General features: G+C 33.3%; 1 protein-coding gene across 2 annotated transcripts in view; it reads right to left on the bottom strand.

Annotated features, from left to right (window-relative positions):
• MAN2A1 (mannosidase alpha class 2A member 1) overlaps nucleotides 1-12,266 on the bottom strand; it is a 131,701-nt gene that overhangs the window by 47,296 nt on the left and 72,139 nt on the right. For both annotated transcript variants that reach the window (XM_035309927.1, XM_035309928.1), the window contains exon 14: nucleotides 1,009-1,174. In XM_035309927.1, coding sequence (XP_035165818.1) covers nucleotides 1,009-1,174 — 166 coding nt within the window. The remainder of the gene's footprint in view (nucleotides 1-1,008; nucleotides 1,175-12,266) is intronic.

Below are 12,266 nucleotides of genomic sequence, written 5' to 3'. Positions count from 1 at the left end.
GAAATTACAAATGGTATTCTGAATTTAATGGCTGAAGTATGTGAAGAATTAGCACACAGAAATGTCTGTATCGCTGATTTGCTTAGCATCAAAATGACTGTTTATTAATGCAATAATTATTTTGAATCCCAGTAAAAAAGAATGTACCTTGTGATGTACATTTCTAAGCATATTTGCTATTAAAGCTGTGTGTGTAGCACATCAGTTGAGCCTGGACCCTACATGTCACCAACTATGCATTTAAAAATCCACAAATTTAAACAATAATGTTTTATTTTTAGTTTCTGTTCTTTTAGGAGTAGAAAGTAATCTGTACAGTATTCCAGGTAGATCTGCAAAACAATTTCCTTAGAATCTGCGTTACAAATATCTTAGTTCTTCTTCTTTAGCTTCTGCAATTCCCACATAATGTTACTTATCAATAATAATCTCTTCAGAGGACAACTGAAAAACATTAATTGAATTATCTTTGCAGGAATGTTATGCTGAAACAAATTCAATTTGGCTCCGAAGTCAAAAGAAATCAGGCTAAGAATGTAAGGCTAAAAACAGAGCTCAGTACTGTTATATCATTAAGAATTTCACATAATACGGTTTCTGATGTGATACTGTTGAGGACAGTCTTCTGTAACGACAGGTGTCAAAAATTCTCAGAAACTATTTAGAAACAAAGTAAGGTGGAATCAAAGCCATCTGTCAAACAGTGCACAGTAATGGAGATTACTATCCAGTCTGTTCACACCCAGTATTTTCTGCTCATGCAACTGAAATGGACCCCTAATGAATTATAACATACTACAGAAGTTTAACAACTAATCAGTTTAAAAACATTTTAATTTATGTTATCTTTTTTTCCTTAAGGAGACTGAATTAGTGCCATAATCTGCCGAAGGCAAAAATAATAATATTTGAAGTGTGCTTTCATTACTGTATCATTTTATTCCACTGTGTATCTACAGTATATGTCAAATAAAACTTCTTTAATGTTTTTTACTTAAAGCAGCATACCTGATATGCTTCATGTGATACTGTAGTTGCTCCATCCCAAACAGCACTAATCTGGACAGTAACAGGTTTTCCAAAAGGAGATAATAATTTAACCCTCGGTGAATTCACATTGACTGAAACCACTGAAAATCGTTCCTGTTCTGTAGGATTATATATCAAAAGGTACCTGCAAAAATATATTTGCCAAATTATCTTTTGGCAAATAAGTTTCCTCCTTCATTTTTAATATTATTGCACATAAATTTTACATACAAAGCTTTAAAACAATGTTAGAATAACAGGAACATACCACAACAAATAAATATGCAAAAACATAACCAGAAAACAATGGATAGTTAACATAAATTCTTGGCAGACTTTTCCTTAATGATAGTATTTTCCAGATGATTCACACAATAGTAATTTTAAAAATACTATGCAATCAAAATACGATAATTTCAAATTTTAACCACTAAGGAATTGCTATTAATAACTGCAATTACAGATATTTAGGTTATTTTAGATGAATTTTTCTGGCTGAAGTGTTAATTTTTTATCCACGGTTGCTTTCCCTTGAACATACCTTAAAAATGAAGTGACAAGCATAATCTGGAGTATGTACACATATCTGATTTATATTCTTTAAAGAAACTACTTTCTCTCTGCTATAAGGGAAACTTCGTAATTATTTAAATTAAAATTTACCCAAATTCCCTATGACACTTGTCTGCATATACACTGAATCTTTTCTTTAGGTCTGCACAGAATAGATAATTTGTATGTAACCTTACGCCTATTCTTCCATTTCAGTACACAGTTTAGGTCACTAACCAAAATAACTCATCTTGAAACTGAAAAGAAACACTTCACTCACATACAATTTTTTTCTTACAAGGCCATATTATAGTAAAATATAAAACAATAAAACAGTGCCAGAACATTTGTGCCTCACGCATCTGTAGTACTGCCACTTTATTTCCCATCTTCTCATGTCAAGCTCAAAGAATGCACTATTTAGAAGAAGGTTTCCCTTAAGTTATTATCTGTTCATTTTATCCTTAAGAAAAAATTCTTTAACAATGAAAAATGTTCTTGCCAAGATCTCTATTTCTTAGATACACAGCAGAAACAATATTCTGTCTTCAACAAACTTGAACCTTCGCACTGTAAAATATAGTTTATTTCTTCATGAAATCTTATCTTTCATCAGGTTCCACCTCATCCCACCTTCAGCATTTCTTATAAGTAGAATCTCCCTGTTCTCTGTGGCATCTTCTATGCAGATTCCTCAGGGTCTTGTCAGTGTTTTTCTTTCTTTTCCTTCCATATCTTAGCCTTCATGAAATTCAACTATCATCTTTGAACTGCTTCATTTAGAACTGTTTCCTTATACCCAAACCACAAATCTCCTTCTGTCACTCTCATCTAAAAACATCATCTGTAACATGAGCCTCTTCCAGAAACCTGCCATTCTGACTGTAACTCTTACAGATTCCTTACCCATACATTCAGGCACTCTGTGTTCCATTATTTGATAGCCTGGTACTTTGGTATAACTTTAAGGTCCAGCTAACAAGTTGCTTATATAGCTAAACCCTTTAAACTTCCTTCTTTTCCAACATTAGCTCTAAATTGACTGAGGGAGCTCTCCTCTACACATGTATCAGAGGAGAGTGAGGCCTCCTGGCACCTTTGATCTACCTTTAGAAAAGCTGGGCAGGCAGTGGACAAAGAAGTGCTGAAATTACACTTAGGACATAGGGAAACAGCAAGATTTCAGGTCTGAAAGGCAGCAGCAAACTGCACAGAGTAAATAAGGAAGTATAAATTTTATCTCCTCATTTTGAGAGAAATGACTTATACACAGTATCAGTGCCATAAAGAGAGATTGCATTAATCCACCATTAAGGTATGGATGCAATACAGACACACAAGGAACATCCTTCCTTCCTGTCTATACTGCTGGAAATTCTCATCCACTTTCCTTCCACACTGTACATATATTTTTATTTTTTTATTATTTATGTAAATATGTTACCTTAATTTTACCTGTAAGTTGTAACTTTGTGTACTATGTTACTTGAATTTTAACTAATTCAATTTTGCTCTACTGATACTCAGAATCCTCATGAACACTAACCAGGCAAGCATTTCCCATTATCTTGTCAGTGGCTTCCTCCTTTCACATTCATCAAATTTTGGCTGTTTTCAATCTCACTGCCCATCAACACTAACCTATTTATCTCAAAATCAGTAGAAAAGGTGAATTCCAACTTCATTAGTTGAATAAACTAAAACCAGAGGCTATATTAGATTTGGCCCTGTTTCATGTTGAGGACTTCTAGATTACCTACCAGACAAGGCATTAGTTAACATTATGCTAGGTGAGCTTTACAAGCTGTCTTTAACAACTTCTGCAAGACTGTGAGCCTTTCCTAGTCTTACATAGGTCATTATTACACTTTGCTTCATTGTTTTTTTTTTTTTCTTTTTAATTATGAGTTTAAGTGTTAATATAACTGTTTTTGTAACTGTTGTCGAACTAAAACGAAACTAAAACACTGTTCTAGAAGCCCTAAGAAGTAGGAAGACAAAACAAAACAAAAAAGCAAACAAACAAAAAACCCCACCAGATTCATGAAATGTTTTTTTAAAAGATTCCTCATATACTATGAAAGAAGAGTGCAAGGATTGTCAGGAGCAATAAAGATAAGAGATAATACAGCACAAAAGCTCAGAGTAAATCATAATTCTCATCTATCAGAACATTATAGAAATGTTTTATTTATACTTGGTATACATCTGAAACTTTGAGCTCTTATGCTTCTAAGTAAAATGCTAGTTTATACTTAACAATTCATTTTCACTGATACTGTACATCCTCAATAAATTTACATTATCTGCTACGCAAAATTTTCATGTGAAAATACTGCAAGGAATTTCTTCAACTTCCCACTGATATAAACATGTTTCACAACTTTAATTAGAGTCATGTCAGAGCTTCCCATAGCAAAAGACCCAGATCTTAACAACTAGCATAGTATTCTTGTATTTCATTTGACTACTATTTTTTTTTTTTTAGATTTTGGATAAGAAACTTTTTGTTTCAAGTTATGTCTTACACCTTCTTGAATCAATGTGTTTTAAGTTCATTATGTACATGTCAAGTGACACAGCAGTCAAAGGTAGTAATGGCAAGGCAGATTTTATGCAGTAGAGATAAGGAATTTTGTCCAGACACCAGTATTTTGTTTTCAGCAGGACTAAACTGAAATACTTACGCAGAGATATAAATATCATGCATTTGCAAAAGCACTGACTAATGTGATTAAACTGTGTTATTTCTGAAGTACCATTCAAGGTTCACTCTTACATAATATTCTACTGTAGCCATTTTCAATTATATATGAAACAATTAAGTCACACATTTCACTTAAGCTGTATCATTACAGAGAATGTCATCTGCAAATGTAGAGTACAACTGCTTAATGCATTGTGGTTGCATTACATAGAGAAGCAACGTGATAATATTTAAAGGTTTTCTATTCCAGAATTGAAGCATGAATATGAGAAGTACCAAAGCAGCAAGCAATTATCCAGGCCACTGGTCTTTGGAAACACCACCAAGAAAAATAGCAAAATTCACATCTTTTGTCAAAAGAAAGGATAGTGGTTGGAAACAAGTCTACTGGTAAAATTCAGAGGAAAAATTTAAACCAGACACTTTAGAAACACCAGCATGTCTAATTCCTGAATTCCTGAATTATGAAAATATTTACTGTATTGAAACAAAATTAAATCATACAACTTTTTACTGATAAAACCATGGCCAATTGTTTCGCACAGAGACCACGTTTCCATCTGTACATCAGAAGCAGAAGTAAACTGCTCTCAATTTACTCATTTTCAAAAATGAGAAACAGATGTAGATCTGAGCTCTTAATCCTTAATAGGATGCATCTATTCTGTACAAATATTTGCGATTTCAGAAAAGTAAATCCTGCCACCTGCCTTTCAGACAATTTTGTAAAGATATACCTTGAATTTTTTGATCCTATCTTGGATCTCTGAAACCCAAAGTGAGTATATTTTATTCATATATGTGCAATAATTTTCCCTAGATAGTATAACATATGGCATTAATAAACTCTCCTATTAAACATGTACACTCAAGTGTCAAAGAATATTTTGATTAGTATCTGTAGTAAAAATTAAACTGGCTGTGAAATACTTCCAGCCACAGCTGAAAAAAGCCACCCTACATTTGTTTTTGGATATTTTATTAAGTTATCAAGAATACAAGTAAAGCAGTATAGCTATATTCATAGGTAAAATATGAAAATAAAAATAAAAATAAAAATAAAATTGTTGCAGATCTCTAACAACTTTAATCTTGGTTTTCTAGAAGAACACTAGAGCAAGTTTTGTTTTTTAAACCAAAAAGTTACTGTATTTCACGACCATTTTTCTTTTGTTTCACTGATGTGGATAAGCATATGGGCATACATATATGTCAATACATGCACACAATGATGCCTCCAACTGATGTGAGAAACAAAACTAATTACTAGTAAACACTGGAAAGCTAGTGACAAAGGATTATTTGAACCACCACTTCTTCAAGACACTAGGATATACAACAGCTTAGGACATCAGAATTTGAGAACCAATTACCTGAGCTCATACTCTGATCAATTTTACTATCCCTATGACAAATTTTCACAGAGACTACGGCATTTCCCATAACTCATCAGAATCATTTCACTGAGCACATATGCTCAATTTCAGTGCAAAATTGCTGGAACAGCACCTCTGAAGCTGGTTAGTGTTCTTCCCTTTTCCATAATAGAGGCAAAGCTAAAAAAAAAATAGCTAGGTGGTGAAAACATCTGAAATGTTAGAATTAAATCCAAAATCAAGAAAAAATATAAGCCAGAAAGGCAAATAGTATGCTATATAAATAGTCTTGCACTTAAGAATGAAAGAGAACAAACAGAAGCATGTAAATTCTCCTGGAGGTCAAAGGAAGGTATGTTGGGGTTGGGGGCAAGTGCAAGGGAAAGAAAATTGTGAACCCACTTTAAAATGCTTCAAACCCCAAAAACAATGAATCATGTCTACATATGCTAAAACTCAGAAAAATCACCAGAAGGACTGGTGTGTTAGAAACCAGAATTCAACTAGAAAGATAATCAGAATTCCAAACAACTCAAATTCTCTAAACATAAACATTTAACTGGAATGATAAAACAGTAAAAACTGTCCAGACATCAAATTAGTGTCCAAACAAGAATCAAAACCGATCTATCGTTGAAAGTATGCAAGAAAAGATTACTCTGGAAGATGTAAAATGACTCAATAGATAGCAACATTGTCTACTTAGTAAACACTTAGGCATAAGGGAAAAACGAATTAGGGATTAGTACTTAAACTGTGCAAGGCACCATCTGCCGTGGTAGATGCCAAAACCACAACTGTGTAACTTCTGGTGTATGCTGGGGGGAAGGAGGAGAAGGAATGGGAGGGGGAGGGGGTAGGGAGTGTTAGAATCCAAAACAAACAAACCAACCATCACCAACAACAAAAAACGTGAATTGACATTACATAGTCTGTTTGTTTGGGGGTGGTGGTGAAGGGAACAAATAGAACCAAGACTATCCACTTAAAACAGGTATCTCCATTTGTACATTGCAAACATGTATGATTTTTGCCATAAGAAAAAAACTTACATCATTTTTGCACAGATGCCCATGAAAATATGTAACAGACACATTTTCCTCAGATTGTTAATACAGAATGAAACTAAAAACAACTAGGATTCTTGTGTTATTTAAGAAGCTCTCTCCTTACTTCTAAAGACTGTGGAAAAAAAATCTTTGGAAAAGAAAAATAAGCATAAAAATTCCTTCTCATTCAGTAGAACTTTTCTTCTTAAATTTTACACAAAACACTAGACAAAAATAAAAAAAATCATTTCAAGTTCTTACAGTCTATTACAAAACAGTCAAGCCCCTCCTTAGTCAAAAATATCTTTTAAGGGATTTTTCAATTATAGGTTACCTCACCCTGATTTTTTCCCATATCTAGACTAGTTTGCATGGAATGCAAATCACCCATACATGGAATGATTCAGCATCAGCATCAGAAAAATGTTATTTTCTTTTTATTTAAGAAAAAAAATATTTTTTCCATGTCAAACCATACCATCAAACCATACAGAAATCTGAAGCTAGGAATTTAGAATATTTCCTCTATAAATACAACTGGATCTATTTCCTTTGTAAGTACAACACATACATATATTATATATGTTACACTGATATGTGGGGACGGACAGAGTGAAGATCCAGTATTTTCCAATATTAGGAAATATCCTAACCTTGACATTCCTAGTGAACAACTGATGTTACTAATAATGTAAGTGGTTACTACTCAACACTTTTCACCTGATCAGAAACCTACCTATCCATAGTAAATATATATATATATATATATATAAATGTACTGCTCTGCAAACATTTAGTATGTGAAATAGTTAAAATATCCAGCACTCAGTCAGCTCGTCAGCTCTTTCATGAAAAGGCAGAGAAACACTCTTCATTTTATATTTGATATTATTTACCAAGTATCAAAATAAAGTTTGTCAGAGGAAAAAATATTTATCCTAATCAGGAAACATTGCCTGCATGACAAACTGAGAATAAGGTATTGTGCTGATGCACTGGGAATAGCACTTCTAAGCAGAGCTGTTCTCTCTTTAGATCAAGTTCTCAAACAAACATCAGGTAATGTTTCATATCACTGGATGTTCTTGTATGCCTTAGAACACTCCATTTCTCTGGTTATTCCAGTTGGTCTAATAAAAGACAACTTGTACAAAACAGTCTATAACCTTACTTACCTGGTTTGCTTTTTTATAGGTTGGTTTGCTGCATCTCTGAGGAGTAACTTCAAGACAGAAAAGGCAAATCTAGCTATTAATAATAATAATAATAAAAGGTCTAGAAGCTTCCTTTTCATTGACCCCTTAGCCAGAGGCAGAATTCAGCAGAACCACCTTTGACAAATGCTACAACTACTGCAGCTTCCAGAACTGTCTATACTGTTCTGCATCTCAAGCATCCATTTTGGTAACAAACAATTACACTTTTATTACTTCAAATTAAACATTTCTTCCAATTATTTCTTCCTTTTGTCCATGCAGATACCTCTATGTAAAGTCTTGTGTTTCACATTATTAGTTTTTAGTTTGTTGGGTTTTTTTTGAACAGATTATACCCATACAACACCTGTTTGCTTTCTTCAGCTTATTACTCCTGCTTTCCTGCTAAGACTTCCCATACCTTCACCTCATCACATTTTCCGAAACTAGATACCATAATTTTGCTGAAGCCTTCACCATTTTAAGTACAACATACTATTTCAGTTATATTTTACACAGAACATTTCCATTTAAATAATCCAAAGGCAAAATGGCCTCTGACACCATACAAATAAGGCTATCTGAATCTGTGATATTCTGCAATGCCTAGTCTTTTCCTGCTTTCCTAATGTCTAGTTGGTTAGTCCCCACATTATTTTCCATCTGATGTGTAATACTTCTACTGACCTGCCGAATTTCATTCTTTGACTATGAAGCACTAGCTCTAGTTTATTAAGATAGTTTTAAATTTTAATCCTATATAGATTGTTTATTCTCAGTATGATGACAAATTTTATATTCTATTTAAATTCTATTCTATTAACATATGACTGATACAAACAGAAAGTATTTTGAAATTTCATGATATGATCAAAAGTATTCATTGATTGCTTGTTTTTGGCTTCACTTTGCACAAAAAACTCCACCATCCTCAGATGGATGACTAAGGATACAACTTGAATCATATGTAATATCCAAGATTCATAAATGAGAATCAGAATTACAGTTAGTCAACCAACAAGCTTGCTACTCAAGTGAATGAAGGTAAAAATGAAAAAATGTGCTCACAACAAACTGACATGAAACTAAATAAATGTGTGGAATTAAAATATGATGTCAAGTTAAAGTCTGACTTTCTGCTTCACAGTTTTAATAAAAAGGGAAAGGGTCAAGCCTACTTTATTATTCCTCTTTTGGTTAGCAGTTTGTTTTATGTTTGTCTTCCTTGTTTGTTTTGATCAGCACATTATGAAAATTAACATTCAGAAAAAAGCTATAGCATGTTAAGCTCAGAAACTGCAGAGAAACTGTATTAAACTGCATCAGCACATTCTAATTATATTACAACATTTAGTTTCAATAATTGTTACAGCTTTAATATACTCCTCATTTGAGATAGAGTGGACACTGAAGCCATTAGCTTACTGACTATACAATCCTAGACTTTAAATGAAATGTGAAAGCGTTTAGTGAGGAAAATCTTAGGATTGAAGAGCTGCAGTCTCAGATACACTTCCAGACGTAAACATGAAATTTAGGTCAGCACAAGTATGAGTGGTTTCATAAAAATTCAAGTTGACCAAGCAGTCTTACTCTCTGTTGTCAGAGAAAAAAAAAAAAAAAAAAAAAAGACAAGTTCTCCATTAAAGGAGATTGTGATAGCTTTTCAAGGTGTTTTCATTGACTGTATAAAGTCTAAGGATATATTTCAGCTTACATAGCTGGGTAAGCTAAATAACACCAATAAAGTCCTCTTCCACACCACGTCCAGCTAAGCCTCATGTAAATTTAAGGATCTGAATTTGAGACTATCCCTATTGTCACAGATATAACAAAAATTAATTTACATCTCAGCTACAACTCTTATAATCCAATTAAACTATTACACAATAGAATGTCTTGAATATATATAATCAAATATTATCAAATATGAACAGATTGAACAGGACAAGGTGGAATGACAGGACAAGGGGGAATGGTTACAAACTAAAAGAGGGGAGATTTAGATGAAATGTCAGAACGAACTTCTTCACTCTGCAGGTGGTGAGACACTTGAACAGGTTTCCCAGAGAGGCTCTGGATGCCCCATCCTTGGAGGTGTTCAAGACCAGGTTAGACGAGGTCCTGAGCAATCTCATCTAGAGGGTGGCATCCTTGCCTATAGCAGGGGGCTTGGAGTCTGATGATCTTTAAGGTCCCTTCCAACCCGAGCCATTCTATGATTCTATGATTAAGATTTTTACCTCTTCTTAAAATGAGACATCTTTTCCAGTTTATGAAAAAAAAAATCCCACAGAAGAATTAGCTGGAATCTAATCTCAATTTGGAATTATAGGCATAAACCAGAATGTGTTGTTTTCATAAGGTACGAAGCAGAGGTGTATTTTATGGCCTCCTTTTTAAATGCTGTTAAATACTTACTTTAGCAATAAAACCATCATGTTAAAATTACATATATTTGTAAAAGCCATCAAGGCTGACAGTTCTAATTAACATACAAATAATTAAAAACAGTGATTTTGTGCTTAAAAAAAGATTCCATTATCTTATCTTATCTTGACATTTCAGATTTCTGTATTACTCCAGCAAGGCCTTCCTAATGACAACCTAAAGTCATTTCTTCCACCCTTAACACAGGTAAGAGAACTCACAGACCCATCAATTATTTCTGTAACTGTACAGATATATCTTCATTATAACCATAGCTCATGCAAAAGGCAGAAAATTAAGTGTGCTACAAGTATTTAATTCTTCTACTCTCACAGGGAATACAATCTTAGCATTGCTTTCCTCAAGAACAAACTATTGGATGCCCTCAGGTAAACAATGTTCACAGTAAACACAGACATCAGCACAGTAAGAACTATAAATTTTGAGAACACACACAAAAAAAGAAAAAAGCCACCAACACCAACCTAATACAAGACTTGTAAAATGTACCTACTACATATGCCAGATACATTCCTGTGACTTGAATGGATTCTAGTGGCACACATATCCTAATCTGGAGCACATGACTACTCTCCAATTAAGGATAAAAGGATCAAGTCGAAAGGCACTATTTTAAATTTTTCTTTTACCACAAAGTTGTGAGGTCTGAAGTCCAAGATGGGCTTGAAGCCCCCTGACTTTTTCAGGATCAGGAAGTGCCTTCACTAAAATCCTTTCCTTGTTCCTCTTGTAGTGCAGGCTTTATAAATCTGCATTTAGAAGGGAAAAAAAATCTGGTTCAGAAGAATAGAAAGACTTTTAAGTATGCCATATCACTTCAGTCTGTGCCATGAGAGCCTTGGACTAACTGAAGTATAGCCTCAAAGCAACTCCAATAAAAAGGCTGAAGAGGCCACTGCCTGGAAATAGTAATAGTAATTATAATAATAATAATATACAAGTATACTAACCTACTGAATCAGTGTGCCTTCTGCTTCCAACACTTTCAACAAGTATATGCACACAAACCAGATCTTTCAGTTGTATTAAATTCTTTACTAGCATATTCCTTAACAATGATGACTTATTTTCATAAAAAAAACAGTTTTTGTTTTGTATTTTTTAGACACACCCCTCCCCCGTATGTTTATTTACAGTTTTTGTATTATTTTTCTGTATTTCGCATATTTCGTAGTTAAACTGTTTTCATATTACACTTCCATTACAGACTGTTTTCAACAGAACTCAGAAAAATTTCTACCACCTAGTTGCAAGAGTTTTAATTTTAACATTTAATGTTATTTTTTTAAACAACTTAAGCATCAAATACAAGTATCTGATACAGACAGTTTCACAATCTGATTACACTATCACTACAACCCAAACAAAAATAGTTGAAATGCTGTATATTAAGCTAAAAATATTAAACTTGGGCAGTTTTGAGCAGTTTTGAGGAAGATACAACCCTACAAAATGCATCACCTTATTTTCTGGTACATCTTTGGAACTGCAATTTAAAAAAACAGTCAGTAAACCAAACTACTCATGGCAGACTATCGTTGGTTTATCAACAGTAATACAGACTGAAAACTGAAAAAAAGGTTTAATTTACATTATTTTTTAAGTTTAGAAAAACTTATGATTAAATGTTTGAAATGTTACAATTTTTAGAGCTTGAACTCAGAGGCATGACAGCCAAAAGTGAGTTTTGAAAAATAAAGATCAATTCCACAGAAAGCTTCTGAGTGCAACTAATTGCAAATCAAAGCTCGCTCGTTCTTCTTGATAAATAAAAAAAAATGTATAAACAACTCAAAAAAATGAATCTCAATTTTCAGTTTTTAAGATCTAACCGTTACATCAAAACAGACCCTCTTCTCTTAGCTTATTTCTTGTTTTGCTTTCAGAGTTCCCAATTAAAACTTTT

The sequence above is a fragment of the Oxyura jamaicensis genome, chromosome Z (genome assembly GCF_011077185.1).
Source record: "Oxyura jamaicensis isolate SHBP4307 breed ruddy duck chromosome Z, BPBGC_Ojam_1.0, whole genome shotgun sequence".
Lineage (NCBI taxonomy): Eukaryota > Metazoa > Chordata > Aves > Anseriformes > Anatidae > Oxyura > Oxyura jamaicensis.
This window is presented reverse-complemented; position numbering and strand designations above follow the sequence as displayed.